The sequence below is a fragment of the Trichosurus vulpecula genome, chromosome 7, assembly GCF_011100635.1.
Source record: "Trichosurus vulpecula isolate mTriVul1 chromosome 7, mTriVul1.pri, whole genome shotgun sequence".
NCBI classification, from domain to species: domain Eukaryota; kingdom Metazoa; phylum Chordata; class Mammalia; order Diprotodontia; family Phalangeridae; genus Trichosurus; species Trichosurus vulpecula.
In genome coordinates, this window is record NC_050579.1 from 157,826,906 (window position 1) to 157,852,954 (window position 26,049).

At 38.9% G+C, this 26,049-nt stretch overlaps 1 protein-coding gene across 3 annotated transcripts in view; it reads right to left on the minus strand.

Moving 5' to 3' along the window:
- Nucleotides 1–26,049, minus strand: part of CEP57L1 (centrosomal protein 57 like 1) — an 84,395-nt gene that overhangs the window by 23,452 nt on the left and 34,894 nt on the right. For 2 of the 3 annotated variants that reach the window (XM_036768790.1, XM_036768788.1), the window contains exons 2-6: nt 16,321–16,447; nt 13,756–13,758; nt 9,271–9,418; nt 5,754–5,933; nt 4,927–5,051 (exon numbers count right to left, since the gene is read on the minus strand). In XM_036768790.1, the coding sequence (XP_036624685.1) occupies nt 4,927–5,051; nt 5,754–5,933; nt 9,271–9,418 (453 nt within the window). In that variant the 5' untranslated portion in view covers nt 13,756–13,758; nt 16,321–16,447. The remainder of the gene's footprint in view (nt 1–4,926; nt 5,052–5,753; nt 5,934–9,270; nt 9,419–13,755; nt 13,759–16,320; nt 16,448–26,049) is intronic. The other variant, XM_036768789.1, reaches the window with a different exon arrangement.

The window sequence follows — 26,049 nt, forward strand, 5'->3', positions numbered from 1 at the left end:
ACATATCAAAATGGGGCTTCTGGTTCATGGGTTGGTTACTGTGGAGCCTAAATAAATGTTTTGATTCTTCTGCCTTCTATTTTGAGAGTTTCTTCTATCCGGCGATTCCGAACCTTTCAGACATGTTTATGATCTTCTTTGAGATTATAAACTCGGCCCTCCTGATACATTTGGCGTCACGAACAGGATCGCTAGGTATAAGATCTCTATTTAGAAGCAGAACAATTCCAGAGGAAGAGATAAATATCCCAGGATGGGAGGATCCATTTTATTCCTCCCTAGCAAAAGAATTGGCTAAAAAAGCTGGACCCTGTGAAAACTGGGAACCAAGGCTACGGAAAGGAGATCCTAGGGATTTGGAAAAGTGTTTACGAGAAGTTGGGATTCAGTCAGGGGCATCACTATCTAGGCAAAGCTGGATAGTGTTATCAGCCTACCGGCTAGTATACGAAAGATTGAGATTAAGTGAAAGACATGGGGGCACTCCTACCCCACAGGAAGAAGGGAAATCTCAGATAGCAGAAGACCAAACTGACTCAAATGAGAACTTTTCTATTAATGTGGCTAAGAGCAACAGGAGACCAAAAAAGCCCAGAGTGCATTTCAACCCAGCCCAGAAAGAGCCGGCTGAGGCACAAAACACTACTGGGGTTCAGGATGTGCCACACGCAGAGAATAGGAGATGGTTAAATGATCAGACAAGGGCTCGACCCATACAAAGGAGGAAGACAGAAACCCGAGGTGAAGATTCAGTTACAAGGGAAATTCAGGAAGATTTCTCACCGCAAGAGGTCACAGATATTTTGAGTAGATTCAGCCAAAGAATAGGAGAACCATTGATATCTTGGATGGTAAGACTCAGTGATCAATGGGCCAGTGGAGTTACAAGTGACTGTACAAGATGACTATGCAAATTGGAGTCTGTGGCAAAAACAACAAAGCCGAAGTGTACCTTTAGGCTTTTGGTCAAGGAAACTGCCCTCATCTGGAGTGCAATATACACCTTTTGAGAAGCAGCTGTTAGCTGCATATTGGGCTTTAGTAGAAACTGAGCAACTAACTCTGGGTCATGAAGTGGTATTAAGGCCTGGAATTCCAATTATGACTTGGGTAATGAGTACCCCAGCTTCTCACAGAATTGGACATGCACAAGAGGCAAGCATAATCAAATGGAAGTGGTATATTCAGAATAGGTCCAGAGCAGGCAAAAATGGAGTTTCTGCTCTACATGAATCTGTGGCGAACATTGATACTGAGAGCAATGAAAAGCCCCTTGAATCTAAGCAACAGATGGTACCATCCTTAGTGAAATGGAATAATGGATATGACGGACTAAATGAAGAACAGAAGAAACATGCTTGGTTTACTGATGGGACAGCAAAATATTTAGGACAGAAGAGACATTGGAAAGCAGTAGCCTATAACCCCTGTACAAGGAGAACTCTGGAAAGTTCTGGGATAGGTGGAAGTAGCCAATATGCTGAACTGATGGCAGTGCATCAGGCCATCAGAGCAGAGAAAGGAGGACAGTGTCATATATTTACTGACTCGTGGGCGGTAGCTAATGGATTAGCTACGTGGATGCCTATATGGAGGAATCAGAATTGGGAGATTCATGGCAAACAAGTTTGGGGTAAAGAGTTATGGGAAAATATATGGGACATGTCTTTGGTTACAGATCTGTCAGTTTTTCATGTTGATGCTCATGCAACCCTGACCACACCAGAACGTGAGTACAATGCACATGCGGATCGACTAGCAAAGATTGCTACTGAATGTATTGTCCCTACTCCGACTCCAACTGATGACCCAGCCTTAGCAAGATGGGTCCACCAGACTGCTGGCCATTTAGGGGTCCAGGCCACCCATCGATGGGCACAGGATCGAGGTATCAGTATTTCTCATGCGTTGTTAAAACAAATAACAGAGGAGTGTTGTATATGCCAATTAGAAAAAGAACGAACTCTTCCTAGGATAGTTACTGGAGAAATAGCAAGGGGAAAAGTTCCAGCCCAAATTTGGCAGATAGATTATATTGGCCCACTACCCCAGGATAAAGGATGTAAATATGTATGTACGTGTGTTGACACCTATTCAGGTGTACTAGTGGCTTGTCCTTATAAAGACGCAACTCAGAAAAACACCTGTAAAACTCTAGATATTGTAAGTTTATATTATGGAACCCCAATGCAGATTCAAAGTGACAATGGGTCACATTTCAAGGGCAAAGAAGTGAAAAGATATTGTGTGTTGAATAATATAGAATGGATATATCATATTCCATATTACCCACAAGCATCTGGGCTAATTGAAAGAATGAATGGATTGTTGAAAGAACAGCTGAGAAAATTAAGCTCAAATAACTCATATCGACATTGGAAGGATAATTTGTCTATTGCCTTACGTAATTTGAATAATAGGCCCTTAGGGGGGAGTACACCTCTAGCCAGAATGATGACCCCAAATCTGCAGATCAGAGAACAGCAAACATGTGAGATCCAAAACATTGAATTTTGGACTGTGAGGGAAGATGTCCCACTACCAAGTCCAGGAACACCTGGTTCAGCAGGATATGATTTACATTGTATAGAGAATTTTAGGTTAAATAGGAAAGAGATAAGAAAAACCCCTACTGGAGTATGTATGAGAATCCCCAAAAATCATCTTGGACGGATATTACCTAAACCAGGATTAGCGGCTCAAGGAATACATGTATTGGCTGGAGTGATAGATTCTAATTATCAAAAAGAAATTGTTGTGACACTCCAGAATATGGGTAAAAAACCTGTACAATTTTGTAGAAATGATAGGATGGTTCAAGTCATTATTATCCCCTGTGAAAAAATACCCTTTGTGAAAACTGACCCTCCTCCCAAAATAACTACTAGAGGGGCAAAAGGGTCTTGCTCCATTGATAGAATAAAGTCAGGAGCTAAGGTATGGGTAAAACGGAAGCCAGATGATATTCCAAAGGCTGCAGAAGTTATAGCCCATGGGAAGGACAACACTGTAACAGTTGTCTATTCAGGGGAAAATAATTACCAAATCGTACCCCTGAACCATATATTTTACCGTGAATAGGTTATAATAATAGATTCACAGACTATTCTTTTTGTCCTTTGTTTTGGCTAACCTTGTTGCTAGTTTTGTTTCCTTCAGGCTTAAGCACCCTGCACTTTCCGGTGACTGCCTAAGCATGTAGCATTCCTGGAATTCCTGCCAGCTTGTTAAAGAAATGACCTCTGGAATGGGACTTTTTGGGGGCAGGGCCATCTCTACATCCAATTTCAGCATGAAGAAGCTATGGAAAATGAGACCTTCACCCCTCACCCCAAGATTTTGAGCCCCAATCGTTCAAGGGGGGGGGTGGAAATGATGATAGTGTTCTGTTTACTTATTTTGTGTTATCCTTGCTGTGTTGTTTTATTGTTATGATATTATTGATCCTATGTAATGGATACAAGGATTTAGGGGTGGACATTTGAATTATTAATAATTGTTTTGGGGATGATTGATTGAAGAGATTATTTTGCTGGGATCTAGGGGTGGATTGCATTTGAATCGTTAACCAATGTTTGGGAATGTCACTGAATGATATGTTTTGCTTTATAATGAATGATATGTTTTAGTTTCCTTTGTAATTGGATCACAATGTATGTTCTAGGATACATGGCTGATTAGATTATGTATCCTATAACAAGGGGTGGAGTGTAGCCATAATGGCTTTTGTTTTCTTTGAATGGCTCAGCTTGCCTCATTGAGCCTCTGGACACTGTGGCTTGCTCTTCCGGGGCAGGAGGCCCGGGGAGCATGCCGGGAGGCAGACGGCTTCCTGTGTGGGGAGTCATGGGGCTGGCTGAGGGGAGGTGTTAATGTCTATGCTAGGGGGAGGGGCCAACTCAGGAACCAATCGGCCCTGGTCATTAGGGCGGAGCTTGATGATGTCAAAAACCCTATAAGAGGGGAGAGGACAGCTTGAAGATTCTCTCTTCCTTTTCCGGTTGGAGCCAGCGACAGTTACAACGACCGTTACAGAGGCAGTTACGACAGTTACATCGTCAGTTACAGTTGCAGCTTCAGTTTCAGAAACAGACACAGCTGAGGCAGGAGCTGCCAGCAGCAGAGCTGATCTACGGGAGGAAGCTGAACAAAGACTTCAGTCCAGTGGGTAATCTTATTACCATAAAAGGGGGAAACATGATTTTGCTTTACGCAATCATGTTTCTCTGTAGCCTCCTGATTACTCTTTCAAGGCGTACTTATTGGGCCTGGAAGATTATGACCAACATATCAAAATGGGGCTTCTGGTTCATGGGTTGGTTACTGTGGAGCCTAAATAAATGTTTTGATTCTTCTGCCTTCTACTTTGAGAGTTTCTTCTATCCGGCGATTCCGAACCTTTCAGACATGTTTATGATCTTCTTTGAGATTATAAACTCGGCCCTCCTGATACACTTGGATAAAGGAAGAGATGAAATCTTCTCAAATTTGCAGATATCACAAATCTGGGAGGGGAAGCTAACGCATTGGATGACAGGCAGGTACCCAAAAAGATCTTGGCAGGCTACAGCATTAGGCTGAATTTAGTAAGATATAATTTATCAGAGATAAATGTAAAGTTTGATTCTGATTATTAAGGAAAAAAACTTCACAAGTCTAAGCTAGGGAAGGTATGAGTGGGCTCTCCTCAGAAATAGTGGGTTCCCTCTCATTGGAGGTCTTTGTTTGAGGCTGGACAGTCCACTTGTAGGAGTATCATAGTCCAGATTCCATTTAGGTATGAGTTGGATTAGATGGCCTTGAAGATCCCTTATAACTTTTAAATTACATGACTCTGGTAATATATCAAAATGATGCTGGAATGAGGTATAGTTTTAGGAGTTTGAACTCTTTTCTATTATCATTGCTTATATAAAAGAGATGTACCTGTTGTTGTTCTAAGGCAAAATTCTTTTCCTGTTCTGCATTCAAAACCATTTTCGTTGTTAGTTCCAGTTGTTTCTCTAGAATAGAACAGCGAGTCTGGGCAGCACTGAGCTGTGCACTTATATCTATGAAAAAGAGAAAGAAGCAAATAAGCAGTTGATACTCCACTCTCACATTTAACTTCAGAGATGTCTACTTTCCTTATAAGTGGAATCATGTGACTATCATAGTAATTTTAAATGAAAATTATAACAGTGAGGCCAGCACAATGGCTGACTTAAATAATAAATGGATTATTACTCCTTGGGTGTAATGGAAAACCATTAAGTAATATAGTTTATTGCAGGATATGTGTTGTCCTTGGTATATATTGATGAAGATGCTGCTTATGAACCACTAAAAAGATGTTCCCCAAGTAACGTGATTAATTTGCAATTATCTGCAGGTTATTTTGCTCCATACCACTTTTGATTTATACCTACATGCCTGCTATAGGCTGCTTTTCTAGCGTGTGAACTTGGAATGGATCAAAGCTAATTATTCTAAATATGAATAATAATGACTCTGGTCCAGGACTATGCTTTAACCAAATAAGCTACACAGACACAAAAAACTATAATGCTACATAACATTTGACACAATGAAAAGAGTATTAGATTCAAGACTCCTAAATTTTAGTTCTCTCTCTACCACTAATTAGCAGTGTGACTTCTGAGCAAGTCACTTACCTGCCAGGGGCTATTATTGATGTTGATAAGACGGGGTAAGACAAAATCAGTGAAACAATAATAAACTTTCTGTTTCTGAAAATTATTGGAACACCTTACCTTTTCTCTGTTTTATCAGTTCTTGGTGTGCCAGGTCTCGCTCATTATTTTCATTCTGCAAAGCTTTTTTATACAATGTAGCTTCTTGGGAAAGGGTATTCAGGTTATCTTCAGCTTGTGTCCTCTCTAATTCTAGTAGATGAATCTTATCCTGAAGAGTTTTCAGGGCCAATAAAAGAGCTATTGCAGGAAAAAACCATAAACTTAACCTTATAAGTGAGGATTTTTTTAATGTCAGTATTGTGCTATTAAAATAAAAAAGAATGGCATACTATTTGTAATTACCAAGTTAACAAAAGATTTCAAATGTTATACTCCCAAACAAATTAAAAACATGAACAACTCTAAACAGTGTGAATTGCTTATTTTTAACAATATGTAAAACCTTATCCCTAAGATCATGCATATTAGTAATTATAAGGCTTCCTAAACAATTGCATAAATAAGCAAATTTGGAAAATATGCTATGAATCTCAGGAAGGAAAAAGCTGAAACAACAGACTTAGAATCTTAGCTTAGAATCCACAAACTCAGTTTTCAATCAACCAATCAATCAATGAAAATTTAAGTGGCTGCTATTTGCCAGGCACTGCTAACTAATCAGTGGGGATACAAAAAAAGGTAAAGACAGTCCCTGTCCTTAAGGAGCTCAAAATCTAATGGGGGAAAACAAATAACAAACAAATATGTACAAACAAGGCAGATATGGGATAAATAGGAAATAACTAACAGACACTAGAATTAAGGCATGTTGGAAAAGGTTCCTGTAGAAAACAAGATTCTAGTTGGCACTTAAAGGATGAGAGAGAACATTCCAGGCATGTAGAACAACAGCAAGGAATTCTTATGCCTTATTCCCCACCATGTACTCATGATCAAGTGACACCGGCCTCCCACCTGCCTCATGAACAAGATCCTCCACCTCTTTGCTCTAGACATAATTCTCTGGCTGTCCCCCATACCCGGAATGCTCTTCCTTCTTAACTCCACCTACTGACTTCCCTAATTCCCCTCCCCTTTTTTTTACAGAAAGCCTTTCCTAATTCCTCTTAATTCTAGTGCCTGCACCTGCTGTTTCCTACTTATCCTGTATATAGTTTGCTTTCCACGTTGTCTCCTCTATTAGATTGTGAGCTCCTTTAGGGTAGGGACTATCTTTTGCCTCCTTTTGTATCCCCAGCTCTTAGCGTAGTGCCTGGCACACAGTAAGTGCTTAATAAATATTTACTGATTGAAGAAGACCTGTGTCACTAGACCAAAGAGTACATGGTGGGAAATAAGATGAAAGAAGATTGAAAAAGTAGAAGGGGACTAGGTTATGAGGGGCTTTGAATGCCAAATAGAGGATTTTTGTTTTTGAACCTGGAAGCAATAGAAAGTCACTAGAGTTTATTAAGTGTGTGTGGGCTGGGAAGGGAGGGTGACATCATCAGACCTGAGCTGTAGGAAATTCATTTTAGTGACTGAACGGAGCATGGACTGGAGTGAGAAGAAACTTGAGGCAGGCAGACAAATAAGCAGGTTACTGTAATAGTCCAGTGGTGAGGTAATGAGTGCCTGCACCAGAGTGATGGCAGCATCAGACAGGAGAAGGGGACATACCTGAGAAATGTTACAAAGGTAAAATTGACAAGCCTTGACAAGAGTTTGAATAATTTAGATGTGTTGTTTCCCAAGTGCTTGAAGAGAATGTCAACCAATCAACAAATAAACATTTGTTGAGTACCTAATATGCAAAGCATCTTACTAAGCTGTCAGACTTTTGCACAAAAAGGCATTTATGATACTCTGCCTGCTATAAGAAGTTCACCATACAACTGGCTTTTGATGCCAGGTTTTGGTTCTTGGGGGGAAAAAAGTAAAAAGTATTGTCATATGATTGGAATTAAGCTCACTGAGGGCAGGGATTGTATCATTTTTATATTTATACTCTCAGTGCCTTGCACGGTTCCTGGAACACAATAGATCGATGTCTCTCCCTCTTCTTTCTCTCTCTCTCTCTCTCATTCCCCCCCCCCCCCCCCCCCCCCCCCCCCCCCCCCCCCCCCCCCCCCCCCGTAGAATTGAAAAACAGAGCTGGAACTATGATTTCAGTGGAATGCAAAATTTCCAGAGGAACTTCCTCCACCAATTCAGATCTACCCTTTATTTGCAACTTACTGTTTTAAAGAGGGGCCTAGAACACTGAGAATGTAAGTGACTTGCTTTAAAGGAACACAACCAGAATGTGTCAGAGGTGGAACTTGAATTTGGGTCTTCGGCTGGGTCAGCTCTCTAGCCATTACTCCTCTGTGAAGAAATATAATTATACTAAAAATATAACAGCTCACATTTCTATGTGACTTTTAGGTTCCTACTTTACATATATGATTTCATTTTATCTGCATACCCCTTCTTCGAGGTAGATAGTCTAAGAACTATCACCTCCACTTTACAGATGAGGAAACAGAAGCTCAGAAAGTTCAGAAAGCTTCCATGACATTCTCAGGACTCACTGTTGGGTATTCTAGCCCCAAATTCAGTGTTTCTGCCAAGAGATTATATTGTCTAACTTTTAAATGAAATTTACGTAACTCTAACACATAATATGTCTCAAATCTATATTCGATTTAGTTCTATACCTGTAATGTAATTTTCCCAAAGCATAGTTTCCAAAAACAAAACAACAAGCATAGTCTCTCTCCAGAACACTGGTCTCTGGACCACTCAGGGATGAGGAGAACTGACCTCAGAAGGTGTGTGATCCACCAGTAAGAAGGTTGAAAGATGGGTTACATGCCACCTTCCTTACAGCAGCCAATCATGGGACTTGTCTTGAATATCAGCTCACTGACCCTTTTCTCCCAGCACTTTCCCATTCCTCCTTTCTCTGCTATTCAAACTCCCCCACTTCTAAACCAGGTGGTCCTAAAATTAGCAATTTTGACATGTGATTCTATGTAGTGTTACTAACTTTATTAGGAGATATGAATGTTATATTATTTGAATACTACCCAATAATGTTCATTGGTGTTTTCCAGCATTTGAATATTCACAAGACTATAATTCTTGGTAATTGCCACTAAACTTAATATGTATTTATTAAACTATATTTTAAGATATCTGTAACCATAAGCAAAGAGTCTGAAGAATGCTGGAAGTATTTTAAAGAAAGATTAAGAAATCAAAGAAAAATGAAAGATTTCAAATCGCTGTCAAAACACACTGATTTATAATAACCATGCATTTACGTTGCCTTTACATTAAACACCTGAAACTTTTAGTATAACCCTATCACAGAAAAATGGTTCATTGTTTATTATTATAGTTACTCATTATTATTTAAAAATACAAAATAAAATGCCATGAAAAATATAGAATAACATGATTTTGGGAAATTTATACTTAAATGAATTTAAGTATAATATCTGTGAGGAATTTGGAAACACTGGTTTATCAAAAACATGTATAATGTTTTATTTCATTCAAGAAATAAGACATTATAATAATATAAAATGAAGAATTGTATTAGCCTTACCATGGCTGTTTGGAGTAGAAAGGTGTTGTAACTTCTTAGGCAGATTATCTTGAGGTGCTGCTTCACAATATGCAAATGAAAGGTTAGTTATTTTATCTGGAGGCTTACGATAGCTTCCTATCATGCTGTGTTTAAATTCAGCACACATCTAAAAAAGGAAAAGAGAAAAATATATATGATCATTCTTTCTTAAATGAATAATATTTGAGGATTCCGGTAAGACTTTATATTGTTTTTTGATATTACAGATATGCTATGTAGAATTGTCTGGTTTAAAACGGATTTTAAAATTTGAAACATTTCAATACTTTTTGACAACTTTTTTTCTGGATATTCTCTCATCTCTGTGACAATACTTTCTTGATTCTCTTCCTATCTGTCTGAGGTCTTCTTCTCAATCTCATTTGCTGGACCTTCAACCATGTTATGCTACCATTAGCTGTGTGTATCCCTCAAAGGCTCTGTACTTTTTTCTCTAAAATCTGTCTTGTTTATCTCCTAGTCTTACAGGTTCAATTATTATCTCTATAGATGATTTCTAGATCTATACATCCAATCTAGCGTCTCTCTTAAGTTCTAAACCCATATCACCAACTGCCTATTGGACATTTCAAATGTCCAACAGGTAACTCAAAATCAACCTGTCATACTAACAACCTCCAGATAAATCATCCCAAAAGAACAGTCTCCCCTCCTTGAAAGATTCTTTTGTTTCAGGAAAGGAAACCACATAATCTCATCATCTGATTAGCTGCAATGTATACGCCCATTTCTTTAATGTTGAGTGAAGTTTAAAGCTATAACAAGAATGTAACTATGAATAATTTGGGCTTGTGCTAACTTATTAGGAACAGAGGAAACACAAAACATGTTTTTAGTTTCAATAGTTTTTTGAATAAGAAATGAGTCGAGTTCACAACTCTAACTTTAGATGTTCCCCCCATCCCCCGCCCTGACAACTGACACTCAAACATTTTAAATGCTATATAATAAATGATCATAGGAAATTTCTTGTAGAAATAAATATTTTACTGGATGCAATTATTAAACATGACCAAGCAACACAAAATAGGAAAAAAATAAGGTCTCATTTTTTTAAATAGCAAAATTAAAATGTATTTCCAAATTAGCATCAATTGCTTAGAATATACATGAGATCAGAGGATTTAGGATTAGATGGGACCCCTTAGAAAACTAATAAATGGATTCTTAATCTAGAATACAATACATGAACTTAAAATATGTATTTTGATAACTATATTTCAGTATAATTAGTTTCCTTTTTAATCATATGTATTTTTATTTTATACTTCTAAAAACATTATTCTGACAAGGAGGCCATAGGTTTCACCAGACTGTCCAAAGGGCTTGTGATACACAAAAAAGTTAATAATCTAGTCTAACTTCTCTTTTTTAAACAGAAGAACAAGAAGTCCTAGATTATCTATTACCTATCTATTCTTTTGGTAAAAGTAAAATAATTTTGTAAATTATTCACTTAAAAAGCAATGGGAAAGTCTCGAATTGTTTTCTCCATACTTACATTCTAATTTCATTATTTAAAAGATTTATTAAATATTTTGTAAGAGTTTTTTTTGGAGAAGCAGTATGGCTTAATAGATAGAAAACTTGTCTTGCAGTCAGGAAGAACTTGCTATGTGACCGCTGGCAAGCGATTTTACCTCTTGATGACCCAAGAACACTCTAAGATGATAAATAAGTTGCTGAGCTGAGATAAGCACTGATAGAGGCCATTTTCATGGCAGGACTTCCCTTAAATACTCAAATGGAGCTGTGAAATCATCCATTTGAATGTTGTGTCCAACAATATTAGATCCTACTCTTATGCAACTCTTATACATGTTTCCTCACAAATTTGGTCTCACATTTAGAATGCCAAAAGACAAGTTAAAACTGTACCACTGATCTAAAATCTTCATGATTTTCGATATTCTCTTAGCACTTTCCCGCTACTCTGAAGAATCAGGAAGAGGTCTGACTAAAGACAATATATTGTTTTTATTTCATGGGTTGTCATGGCCAAAGAATGCATTATCGTCATGAACAGTCTGCTGATGATGAGTCTATCCATATTTTGCTAGATTGGTCCTCAGAAAGTAGTCTCAGTTTGTTGACAAGACCATATCCAAAGCCTTTCCAGGATGGCAGAAGCTGATAGACCTGACTTTCTGCTTTTATAGGCTAGGAGAACCTAGGAATTGCCTATATCAATGAAGTAGCAGATCTGAAACAAAGAAGTTTTTACCCACAATTAAGGCAATAAATTATTTTAATTTTATCTAAGTAGAACACTAACATTCAGGGGTATTTAAAGTAATTTATTGTTTTTAATTTTTAGTAATATCTTTTGGTGTCACACCATTCATTTCCCAATAAACACCCAGAGAGCCTTTCTGAATAAGGGGGTGGGAAGTAAGTACTTCAGCAAAAGTAATCAACACATCAATCAAATCCAAAACCTCTGCAAAGAAGGAAGGGAGGTCCATTCTCACACACATCTCTAACTTCATGGTCAAACTTAGTCATAACTATATGGTGTTCAGTTTCCATTTTTTGCTGCTCTTTTACATTTTATTTACATTATAGCCATTGCTTATATTCTTTTTCTTAGTTCTTATTTTATTTTATATAAGTTCATATAAGTCTTCCACACCTCCCTCTATTTTTCATATTCATAATTTTTTATGGTGAATTAATATTCCACTACATTCATATGCCACAATTTGTTTTGCCAACTAGTAATTGATAGGCATCTACTTTGTTTCTACTTTTTGCTACTACAAAATGTGCTGCTACAGATACTTTGATGCATATGGGACCTTTCTTTCTGCCTCTGACCTCCTTGTAGTAAAAGCCAAGAGATTGATAACTCCGGGCTTAAGGGTATGGACATCTAGTCACTTTCTACCATAATTCCAAATCACTTTCCAGAATGGTTACATCAATTCATACCTGACAATAAACTACTACCATGCCTGTCTTCATAATCCTTCCAATGCTGATTAGTCCTGTATCTTGTCATTTTTGCTAATTTGCTGGATCTAACATGAATATTCAGAGCTGTTTTCATTTTTATTTCTTTAATTATTAGTTATTTGGAACAATCTTCCATATGGTTGTTAATAGTTTGCAAGCAGTTTGCAATAGTTTTTGAAGGATTATTTGTTCACAGCCTTTGACTAAAATATCTTTTTAAGGAGTGTTCTTGTAATTGAAAATTGTTTTATAGTTTTAAAAATAATTCATAATGATCCCTAATAATTATTTTTGGTCCAGATCTATGATTGCACAGAAACTTGTATAGAAGAAAGTCCTTCAACCAATAGACACAGCAACTCATCTGCTACAATTTCAGAGAATTGCTTGGAGAACTGAGACACCTGCCCACGGTTTTCCTGTCTGCAATGTTGACCCTCCAGCTACGACAAAAACACAACCTCAATTTTAACTATATTTTAATAAATATTTATTAAGTATCTGACCTCAGAGGTCAGGTTCTTAATTAAAAAAATTGTGTCAATAAGAGTATTTCTAGAATTTTCATTCAATTTACCCTTTCATATAACCAGCAAAGAGATGGTAAATATACTTGAAATTATTTAATAAAATATACTGAAATAATAAGTTTTAGAAATGTACATTATGCCCAATGTGAGCATTTGGCAGATGCAGAGCTTTCTTGAGAATAACATGTTAAGTACTGAACCCTTTCCAATTATGTCCTAGCCTGCTCTAATGTGCCAGAAGAATATTTTTATTATTATTTCTATGGTTGATGGTCAACATATAGAAAGGAAAAGCAATTGCCAAAAGTACCCTGGATACTGCTTAAAATGTGGAATCACTGAATTCAAAATTCTTGGGCTCCCTTGGTATTTTATCATCTTGTTTATGGCTTCTATGCTAGTCATAAAAATCAGTCACAAGGCCAAGAGAACAAGAATAAACATGGAAACTTAGGCTGGAGTTTTAACACCACAGGAAGAAAACCAAGACATTAACACATGTGATAAATACAAAACACCACATGAACACTAACTGTTCTAAAGAAAGATGGTACTAGTTCTTTGAAACTGTTAATTTTATGAAAAAGTAATAGCCAAGCTGATTGAAATGGTCTTCAAAAAACAGATGGCCATACACGGAAAAGACTGATGAAGTTTGTCAACTCTACTGGGTACTACGGGACTAAAGTGAAAAAGGGATATAAATTTTTATAGTTGGAACTTAAACAGATGCTATTAATTTCCCAAGTTTATAAGCAGAAATGACTTAGAAATGAGGAAGAATATATTGCATATGATGCGAAATTTTATGATCTATTTGCAAGTCTCACTCTCGAACTCTTCTTCAGGATTTTACACAGTTGACTACTTTCTCCTCCTGGATATTTTCTTCATGGGATTTTGTGTCACTATTCTCTTGGTTCTCCTGTCTAAAAGCTCTTAGACTCCTTTACTAGACTATCTTCCATATACCATTCCCATGTATCATGATAGCCATACCTTGAGATTCTTTCCTGGGCTCTCTTCTCTTTTCTGTCTACATTCTCTCTCTTCATGACATCATCAACTCTCATGGGTTCAAATGATCATATATATGCAGATGACTACCACATGTAGATAACTAGTTCTAGCTTTCCCTCTTCTGAACTACTATCCTATATCAATGATTGACCACTGAACTCTTAAATTGGATGTCCCAAAGAGACCTCAAACAAAAAGAAATTTTTATCCCTCCTCATAGTCCCATTCTCCTTCTGAATGCCTCCTTTCTGTTGAGAAGACCACTATCCTTCTAGTAAGCTATGTCTGAAATCATCCCTGGCTCTTCACTCTCATTCTTACCCCACATGTCCAATCAGTTGCTCCATCTTGTTGGGTTTCTTGGTTTGTTTGAGGCAATCAAGGTTAAGTGACTTTCCCAGTGTTACACAGCTAGTAAGTGTGTGAGGATGGATTTAAACTCGGGTCCTCCTGATTCCAAAGCTGGTGTTCTATCCACTCTAACACTTAGCAGCCCCAGCTGCTGTATCTTGTTAATTCTATCCTCACAACATCTCTCTCATTCGTTCTCTTCTCTACACTCATATGGCAACCAGCCTAGTATCTCACCTTGCCTGTGCTGCTGAAAAAGCCTATAAATTTGCCTCACTTTCAAGTCTCTTCCCTTTTCAACTCATCCTCCCGTATAGTTGTAAAAGTGATATTACTAAAGCATGGGTTTGATTACGTCACCTTCCTGTTCAATAATAAACTTAAATAGTTCTTCCCCATTACCTCTTGGATCAAATACAAAGTCCTCATTTATTAAATGAATTCAATTTTGGCTTCTTTCAAGACTTAGCTCAAATTTCACCTTCTGTAGGAGGTCTTTCCTAGTCTGCCCTCCCTGCATCCCTCTACTGCTGGTGTCTTCCTCTGTGAGATTACCTTCCATCTACTCTGTATATATGTTTTCATGTTGCCTCCCTCTTTAGAATCCGAGTTCCTTGAGGGCAGGCACTATATTTTTTCCTTCATTTGTATGCCCCAGAGCTTGTTAGGTGGAAATAAAAGCTGAAATCTACTAAATGCTTGTTGATTATTGGCTTCATATATCACATGGTATATGAAGTTGAACTTGAGAAGTCTCAAGTTACTGTTTGTTGAAGGGAAGATGTGCCAGAGAAGGGTGGAGGGAGTTGTAAAATTCCAATATGTTCAGACAATTTTATGGGATTGTGGGGAGAGAAATGAGAAGGATCTATATTACTAATCCAATAATCCTAGAAGGAACAAAAAAAAAGAGGGGAAAAAAAGAACAACAATACTGCATGTCCCCTATGTTGGATAAATAGGGATAAATGGGTGCCAATGTATGGGGACAGTATATGAAAAGTCTAAGAAATCCATCAGATGAAACTCCAATTTAGTCAATTCCTTGCTGTACAGCAACACCATATACACTAACACTGACTGATCATTTTAGCTATTGACAGGGTAGAGAAACACACAAAAGCTAGTTTTAAAATCTGTTTTAGGATATTTGTATACCTCGTCTATGTTTACTACAGAAGCAAAAAGCTCATTCCTCTTTCTGATAGAGGATCTTACTTGAATGCTAACAATACCACAGTAACAATACCGATAGCTTGTATCTACAAGGCACTGTATGGTTGCAAAACATTTCACATGAACTATTCATTTTCGCCCCCAAAACAACCACATGATCTAGCTAGTATATTATTTGCATTTTCATGATAAGGCCATTGAAGTTGCCATGCTTCCCTAACATCATCTAGAAAGTAAGGGGAAGATCCAGAATTCAAATGAAAGGTCTTTTGGACCCAAGTTCAGTGCTCTTTCCACTACTTTGGCTGCCTCCCATAGCTCCTAATACAAATAACTGTCTGTGAGTGACTTTAGTGGAGACTTTAAATAAATTACTCAAGAGTACTGTGATGGTGCTTGCTGTAAAAGCTTTGGAGATACATATACTGCATTCACACATAATTAAATGAAAAGCTAATGAACAAAATTTTTGGCTTCACAGTGATAAAATAGTTTAGACCCTCCTCTCTCCACCTCTCCTTTCAGCAACAGTTCTGTCTGACTATAAAGTTTGTTCTTCTTCAGCAGAAGCAAGAACATATTATCTAGTAAGTGATTAACTAACTGGTGAATCCACTGCCAGGAAAGAGATAGTAGAGCATCTGTTGAAAAATCTGTAGAGCAAGAGTAAGAAAAAACATCAGAATGTAACAATATCCAAAAAAGCATTTGTGCATTGAATGACTTTATAGAACTGTCACTGACAATATAAAATTTTATTAATTTATTTGCAGTGTAACTAAAAAGCAATCTATTGAGTGAAATGTTTTGATTTTTAAAATGTAAATGAATTGATTTAACAATGGTCTAACAGGTTTTTTGAATTTATAATCATCTTTTTAAAACAAACTACAGAATTAAATAAAATCTTAACAGTGATGTTCTGTTACGGACTTAAAGCAATCATGTATACACACGTATTATTTCTAAACTTTACCTTGAAATAATTTCTTTAAATACTTCAATGGATCCAAGATATCAGCAGTGCAGACTGGAATTCATACATTTCTTCTCATTCCATGTGATTCTTTTCCACATTCTCCCATAGATCCCCCACAAAAAATCTATAAAAATGATGAAGTTCTTCCTTTTGGCATTTTGTGGGTACCAGTGTAACATATACAGTCTACCTCTGTGATCTCTCACTCTTACTACAAACTATAAGACCTGCCCACCTCCTCTTCTGATCATATATTTTTGTCAACAAACTAACTCTTACTTCTTGAATGTAAATTTTGGAAATATGTTATAGACTGCTCATGACCACTATGTACTTCAATGACTGTAAGTTACCCACGACTTTGACTCTTTGAGGTTTGTGGTGTTTCATGATTCACAACTGAGTAGTATCACTCAAGAGTCAGTCACAAATGATACTGTGGCTAATTGTATCAAGCCCTAAAACATCACAAGGCCTCCTTATGGAAAGCTATGAAACTCAAAAAAGGCTAACAATCCAAATAAGAAAAAGTGAATGAATGAAAAATGCATGTCGTCTGGACCAGGGGTGGGGAACCTGCAGCTTTGAGGCCACATGTGGCCTTCTAGGTCCTTGGGTGTGGCCCTTTGACTGAGTCCAAGTTTTACAGAACAAATCCTTTTACAAATCCTTTTATTAAGGGGATTTGTTCTGTGAAATTTGGATTCAGTCAAAGGGCCACACCCAAGGACCTAGAAGGCCACATGTGGCCTCAAAGCTGCAGGTTCCCCACCCCTGGATAACATGCAGTTGGGAAAGCCCAGGACCCTTGTAAATTTGGGACAGGAATCACAGGCAGAGGATGAGTTGGGCCCAGAATTAATAAAGGAATGAGAATGGATTAGGTTGCATTTCAGAAACTGAGCAGTGTTTTTTAATGATCCCCAGCTGCTTCCTGTCACCCCTTAAGAAAAAAAAAATCTTCCTAATAATGCTGTATGGTTGAAAATAGTATAAAAACAATCAGTTTTAAAACACAGTTTAACCCCTTCATAATACTGATGTTGAAAATACAGGACCTTAAACAGACCTCAGTTCTACAAACCAGGAAAGCATAGCCTCATTAGGGATGTTGGTCCCTGGCTCCCTAGACCTAACATTTTCTCCTAGGATAGATACTTGGAAATGTAACCACCTGAATCCCAGCAAGATTGTCTCTCACCCACCCCTACCCCCACCCCCACTCCCCCACCTCACCCCCTCCCATCCCAGCTTTCCTTTCTAAAGCACTTCTCTCTACTCCCAGATTTTTAGTAAAGACCATGAACATAGCTAGACTACCTTGGTTACTGCCAAAATGGGAAAAAAAAAAAACAACTGCCTTTGGTCATCCCCTTTTTGTTAAGTGTCCTCTAGTCACCTGGCTGTCCACCTGGACATCACCAATGCCTCCAAAGTTCATTCTCCCGAAAGACCTCATCAACTTTGAAACTCATACCTCCTCAGCATCACCTTCCCAATTGGAATTCTACCTCCTTCTGACTGGAGAAGATGGAGGGTGGGTCTTGAGCTCTTCTCAGATCCTCTATTTAAGGAGGAAAACCAGGGGAGACACCTCTTGTTTCCCACCTGGCTGCTCACCTGGACTTGCTAGGGGTACCTACCCCTCCTCTTTCCCAGCTTCTTTTTATGTGCTCCTCGAGAGCACAGACTGTCTTTTGCCATTCTTTGCATCCCCAGAACTTATCACAGTGCCTGGCACACAGTAGGCACTTAAAAAATGTTTATTAACCGACATATGTCCTAACTGTGTTAATAGCCCTTAGACCAGGAAGACCAGAATAGAGAGGTATCTTTGTTTCCTTCTCTTCTACCTGCAACTAACTCCAGAGGGATCAGGACATGGGGGAAGAGGTAGAGAACTGGTCACACAGACATTCTGATAACCTAGATCAGAGCCTGTGCTTGGTAAGAATGTATCATTGAATGAGACAGTGGTGCCTGAGACCTTATAAACAATGTGATGGCTCAGTACAATGTAAGTGCACCTTAAGGCTATTTTTCATTTTTATCCTCATATGTGCAGTGCCCAGTACAATGCCTTGCAAATAGTAGGTGGTTAATGAATGTTGAATTCCCTGAATAGCCTAACTGAACTACACTTATTCTATGAGGTTTTTGCTTTATGTGGCTATTCTTTCCTTGGAGGACATTGTATGACCTGTAGTATATATTCAAATAAGTAAAAATAAACTATGTCAAAACTGTTCTACTGTTTTAATGATAGAAATTGAAGTTAATCGTATATTGTCCATGTTACTGACCAATAGAGACAAACTTTACCAGCACTGCAGCAATTATATAGATATGAGTGGTTTGGGGCATAACTTTGAAAGGCTTTTGGCTCTTGTAAAATTAACTTTTACAAACATACATAAATGGAAAACAAAAGAGTTATGTCTTGACAGTTCTAGAAATACTATAAAAACTATCAACTTTTTTTTTCAGGTGATATAGATGTCACATGACACTATCAATTTTTTTCCTTAGCCTTATTTTTCCACCTTTCTCTACTGTCAAAAGGTTTCTGAAAACTCCCTTACAAGCCTAAGCCAACCCTACACACACTCTCTCCTCCCCCCCACTTTTTTTTTTTTAGACTGGGTTTCTCTATCTTGCTTAGCAGAATAGCAATCTGCTAAGAATAAAAATGCAGCTCCATTTGGAGGCAATTTAGTGACCCTCCATTCCTATAAGCCTCCTGCCTACTAAGACTGCTTTATCATACTGGTGAAATTTAATAAGGACAGCTGATTGGCTTTAACCCTTCTGAAACTCAGGTAAGCCACCAGCCTCAGCCTCCCTTCAGCAGCAAGGACTACAGTATCTGCAGTCACCATACCCGTCACCACGTTAATGCCACTTAACCTCACTGTGGAATAACTACATTTTTCCTTTGTTAGGTACAGGAGAAGAGCGGTAGGCCAATCATACAGTACACACTTATTAAGCATCTATTATGTGCCAGGAACTGTGTGTACTAAGTGCTAGGAATACAAAGAAAGACAAAAACACAATCTCTGTGCTGAAATAGCTCATATTCTAATAAATACGGGGTGGACGACCCGCAATCAATGACACACGTATAAGATAAATAGGTTATCTCAGAAGGAAGAAATTAACATTAAGGGGACCAGGAAAGCCTCCTGCAGGAGGTGGGATTTGAAAAAAGTCTTGAACAAAGCCAGGAAATCTAAGAAACGGAGGTGAAGAGGGAGAGTATTCCAAGCATGGGGGGGCAGGTGGGCAAGGGCAGTCAGCACAAACGCAGAGAGTATGGAAATGCCACGTCTTGTGTGATGAACAAGTAGCCCAGCGTAGAATGACTGACAATGCTTAGAAGGAAGTAATGTGTAAGAAGACTGGAAAGGTAGGAAGAGGCCAGATTGTGATGGGTTTTAAATGGCACACAGAGGACTTACACTTGATTCTGGGGGTAAGGGAGAGGCACTAGAGTTTGCTGAATGGGAGATAATATAGTCAGATCTTTGTTCTAGGAAAACTACTGTGGCAACTGAGTGGAAGATAGACTGGGGTGGGGAAGAAGCTTGAGGCTTCAAGAACAATCAGAAGCCTATTGCAATAGCCCAGGTAAGAGATGATGAGGGCCTGCACCAGGATGGTGACCGTGTAAGTGAAGAAAAAGAGACGTGTCTTGGGAGAAAATATGAAGAGATATTATGAAATAACAAGATTTGAAAACAGACTGGATATGTGCAGTCAAAGGGAGTAATCAAAGATGAAACTGAGGCTGCAACTCTGAGTAACTGGGAAGATGGTGATACTCTTCTAGAAATAGGAAATTTGGTTAGAGGAGAGGGATTTGTAGAGGACTTGGTCTTGGCAAGGAGAAGGATTATTTCTTAATGAGACAGGGGTAGAAGATGGTGGGAGAAATCTAACACTGGGATTTGGCAAGCTGTAACAGGCAAATGGACAAGGGGGTGAGGGATTTATGTAGACGATAGGCAGAGCTGAACTGACTCAGCAAGGGGTCAAGAAAGGAAAGGAAAGAGAGTATAGACAGTACAGCAGTGAAAGCCTGAGAAAGAACTGAGGGATAGAGGAATTTGTAGTCAGAGTAAGGGTGAAGAACAGGGTTTAAAGGGGTCTAAGATATAGAGACAGATGGAGTGATAAGATTATAAACAGATAAAGGAATTTCATGGTTCACAAGCATGGAAGTGGAATATTTTGGGGAGATGTTAAAATCAAGAGTATAACTTGTTAGTAGTTAAGGTAGTGTGCAGGAGAAGGTCATGGGAATTGAGTAGACTGGAAAGTTAGGCTATTTGAGGCAATTATCAGTACGTAAAGTCAGTTCTGATATAACATAATATATGCATTCCCAAAAAACACTATGCTATGCAAAACTGCTCAATAAGAACCACAGAGCTTATGAGGAAAATGGTGTTAGAGACTCAATGCTTAAAAACTTCATCAGTGACACATAAAAAAAGGACAGAAACCTAATTTAAAATGGTAGCACAGTTTTAAAAATACTGCAATAAAGAACAGCCGCCTCTGTAGGCTAACACTGGGCCTGTTCCCTGGGCTGCAAAATCAAGTTGGAGGCCATAGCAGAAGGCAGAGAAAGGAAGTGCAGACCAAACCTTCTTCAATCATGGCTCCTACACTAGAAGATATACCATAAAAATGACATTTTACCTTGAAAAAAACTTGGACTTTGCTTGTGGAAGTGAGTATTGGAAGGGTCATAGCTTTATGAGTTAATGTGAAGTGATAGAGTATTCTGAGTTCTCTCACTGTTTCTCAGGGAAGAAATAACAGGAGCAAACTCAAAATTCAAGTTATGTTATGTCAAAATGTTCCGTTATCAGTTGTTCTGTTATCACATTTTAAAAACACAAGTTATAACAGAACTGACTGTATGTTAAATCTTTCAATAGGGGTGGAGAGAAAGACTGTGAGCCAGGCACTGAACTCATGGAGGAAAGAAAGAGAACATCTTGAGGGATCTATAGATAACAACTACCACAAACTGGATTGGGAGATAAATTTGAATAGTGTGAATCCCAAAGCAGCAGAGGTTGCTAAATGATAGTGGTAGAGGGTCCAGAAGTGGCTATGGAGAGTAAAGAGTGCACCCAACTCCTTCATCACAATTAGTAATTGGCAGGGGTGGGGGGTGGAGGGTGGGGGAGTCCAATCAGCACAGGAAAAGGGTGGCTATGGATACAATGCCATTAGGAGAATGCCAGAAGATAGAAGTGAGCACAGTGGAAGGGGTAGGCAGATCTGGAAATGGTCATGCGGAGCTGGGGAAAGTAGGTCTGAGAGGGTGATGGGAGTAAGAGAGGGAGCACCTTCAAAGAGGGACAGGCAAGAGGTTTTTTTACATTGATAGCTTAGAGGTTCAAAAATCACTAGGACAGAAAGAATATGAGAGGGTGGGATATGCTACACATTGAGGAATGAGTACTGCCAGAATATCTGTGGCTGGAGCAAGGTCAGTTAAGGGATGGAAATTGTTCCTTTGAGTACAACCTCATGGTAGGGGTAGGTACTGTGCTCTGGGATATCTACCTCAAGGTAGACAAGAAATGAAGTTTGAAAAAAGATGGTAAGCATTTTGATTCTAAACTTAATTGACATGAAAGAGGAAAGATAAGGAGGCAGAAACAAGATAATTCCTACCATTGTACTTAAATATATCAAGGATATAAATTTTGAAGGTGTGAGTACTTTCACCTGTGACTTAGATTGCAAATCCTTTACATCTTAGTAGATAGTCTTAAGGACTTGCTATTATGGCACTAAGGATTTGAGGAGGCAGAGATGAGGAGAGAACATATTCCTGGTATGGGGCACAGTCTGTGTAAAGAAAACAAAAAGATGGCTGTTAAGACACATCAAAAAGCCAGTGTGACTAGACTATAGAGTATGTGAAGGAGTATATAGAAATGTGTGAGAAGCCTCATAGATTGAAAGAAGGACATGAAGGGATTTAAATGACAAATGGAAGAGTTTGTACTTGGGCCTAGAGGTAGCAGGAAACCACCGAAGTTTACCGAGCAGCAGATTAGTACAATCAGATCTGTTCTTTAGGGAAAATCACTTTGGCAGCTGTGTAAAGTATGGATTGGAGAGGGGAGATGATGAGAGGTAGCCAGATGATTATGTGTGCTATTGAACAAGACCAGACAATGAAGGCTTTGAATTAGAGCCATGGTGGTATGAGCTGTGGGAAGAGGGTAAACAGAAGAAACAGTATAGGGAGAGAATCAACAAAACTTGGCAACTGATCAGATATGTGGGGTAGAAGTGAGGAATTGAGGCTGACATAGAGGTTGAGAACTTGGGAGTCTGGAAGAACGGTGGTATCCTTGACAGAAATAGAAAGCTTTGGAAGAGGGATAATTTGGGTAGGAAAGATGAGTTCAGTTTTGGACACAGTGAATTTCAGATGCTTATACAACACTCAGGGGCGGAGCCAAGATGGCGGCTGGAAAGCAGGGACTAGCATGAGCTCCCCACCAAGTCCCTCCAAAAACCTATAAAAAATGGCTCTGAACCAATTCTAGAACTGCAGAACCCACAATATAGCTGAGGGAAGCAGGGCTCTAGCCCAGGACAGCCTGGATGGTCTCTGGGTAAGGTCTATTGTGCACAGAGCTGGGAGCGGAGCAGAGCGCAGCGTGGGCTGCGTGGACCAACCAGACCAGGAGCCGGGCGGAGCGGGCCCTAGCGCCCTAAATCAGTGAGCTGCAGTAGTTACCAGACTTCTCAACCCACAAACACCAAAGACAACAGAGAAGGTTAGTGGGAAAAGCTGCTGGGACAGGGTGATAGAGTTCGCAGTTCAGCCACCACCCCAGGGGCAGCAGAGTTGGGGCAGCTACAGAACTACAGCTGCGGTTGCTTCCAGCCCCAGGCCCACCTGGTGGAGGAATTAAGTGGCGGATCAGAGCAGGAGTGCACAGCCTGCTGAAGATCCGAGTCCAGTCCAGGTTGGGGTTCTTGGGGAAGGAGGAGTGCTGGTGTGGCAGAGCTGGCTGTAATAGCTCTGAAAACAACAGCGCATCCCCTCAAGCTTGGAACAAAGTACTCTTTACTCTACAAGCAGTCATACCCTGAGAAAAACTCAAAGGTCAAGTAAGTTGGCTGGGAACATGGCCCGGCAGATAAAACACATCCAGATTCAGTCTCAAGACTTTGGAATCTTTCTTTGGTGACAAAGAAAACCAAAACATATAGCCAGAAGAAGTCAACAAAGTCAAAAAGCCTACAACAAAAGCCTCCAAGAAAAACATGAATTGGTCTCAGGCCATGGAAGAGCTCAAAAAGGATTTGGAAAAGCAAGTTAGAGAAGTAGACGAAAAATTGGGAAGAGAAATGAGAAGGATGTGAGAAAACCATGAAAAACAAGTCAATGATTTGCCAAAGGAGACCCAAAAAAATACTGAAAAATATGCTGAAGAAAACACCTTAAAAAATAGACTGACTCAAATAGCAAAAGAGCTCCAAAAAGCCAATGAGGAGAAGAATGCCTTGAAAGACAGAATTAGCCAAATGGAGAAGGAGGTCCAAAAGACCACTGAAGAAAATACTACCTTAAAAATGAGATTGGAGCAACTGGAAGCTAGAGACTTGATGAGAAATCAAGATATTATAAAACAGAACCAAAGGAATGAAAAAGTGGAAGACAATGTCAAATATCTCATTAGAAAAACCACTGACCTGGAAAATAGATCCAGGAAAGGTAATTTAAAAATTATTGGACTACCTGAAAGCCATGATCAAAAAAAAGAGCCTAGATATCATCTTTCAAGAAATTATCAAGGAGAACTGCCCTGATATTCTAGAGCCACAGGGCAAAATAGAAATTGAAAGAATCCACAGATCACCTCCTCAAATAGATCCCAAAAAGAAATCTCCTAGGAATATTGTCGCCAAATTCCAGAGCTCCCAGATCAAGGAGAAAATACTGCAAGCAGCCAGAAAGAAACAATTTGAGTATTGTGGGAACACAATCAGAATACCCAAAGACCTAGCAGCTTCTACATTAAGAGATCAAAGGGCTTGGAATACGATATTCCGGAGGTCAGTGGAGCTAGGATTAAAACCAAGAATCACCTACCCAGCAAAACTGAGTATCATGCTCCAAGGCAAAATATGAATTTTCAATAAAATAGAGGACTTTCAAGCTTTCTCAGTGAAAAGACCAGAGCTGAATAGAAAATTTGACTTTCAAACACAAAAATCAAGAGAAGCATGAAAAGGCAATCAAGGAAAAGAACAAGAAAAAGAAATTGCAAGGTACTTACTAAAGTTGAACTGTTTTGTTTACATTGCTACATGGAAAGATGATGTGTATGATTCATGAGATCTCAGTATTAGGGTAGCTGAAGGGAATATGCATATATGTGTGTGTGTGTGTGTATGTACATATATATGTGTGTATATATGTATGTGTGTGTGTGTGTGTATATATATATATATATATATATATATATATATAGAGAGAGAGAGAGAGAGAGAGAGAGAGAGAGAGACAGACAGGGCACAGGGTGAGTTGAAGATGAAGGGATGATATCTAAAAGAAATAAAATCAAATTAAGGGATGAGAGAGGAATATATTGAGAGAGGGAGAAAGGGAGAGATAGAATGAGGTAAATTATCTCGCATAAAAGTGGCAAGAAAAAGCAGTTCTGTAGGAAGAGAAGAGAAGGCAGGTGAGGAGGAATGAGTGAATCTTGCTCTCATCATATCTGACCTAAGGAGGGAATATCATACGCACTCAATTGGGCATCTTACCCCACAGGAAAGAAGGAAGAAGAAGATAAAAAAGGGGGGATGACAGAAGGGAGGGCAGATGGAGGAGGAGGTAACCAAAAACAAACACTTTCGAAAAGGGACAGGGTCAAGGGAGAAAATTGGATAAAGGGGAATAGGTTAGGAAGGAGCAAAATATAGTTAGTCTTTCACAACATGAGTATTGTGGAAGGGTTTCACATAACGATACGCACGTGGCCTATGTTGAATTGCTTGCCTTCTTAGGGAGGGTGGATGGGGAGGGAAGAGGGGAGAGAATTTGGAACTCAAAGTTTTAAAAACAGATGTTCAAAAACAAAAAAAAAGTTTTTGCATGCCGCTAGAAAATAAGATACACAGGCAATGGGGTGTAGAAATTTATCTTGCCCTACAAGAAAGGAAGGGAAAAGGGGATGGGAGGGAAGTGGGGTGACAGAAGGGAGGGCTGACTGGGGAACAGGGCAACCAGAATATATGCCATCTTGGAGTGGGGGGAGGGTAGAAATGGGGAGAAAATTTGTAATTCAAACTCTTGTGAAAATCAATGCTGAAAACTAAATATATTAAATAAATTAAATAAACTAAAAAAAAAAAACTAAAATAAAAAAAAAACACTTAATTCAAAGAGATTTCTTAACTGCCAAATCTAATGTCCTTTTCTCAATCTGGATCCTTCCTGATGTCTCTCTCCATAGCATTTAACTGCTCTCTTCTCTAAATCTCTCTCCTGGTTCTCCTGTCCATTCTTCCCTTCCCAGTCTCTTGCTGGTTTTTCACCCAAATCATGCCCATGATTTGGCATCCCTCAAGGCTCTGTTCTGGGTCCTCTTCTCTTTTCCATTTATATTATCTCACTCGGTGAGCTCATCAGCTTCCATGGTTTCAGTTATCACCTCTATGCAAATGATTCAC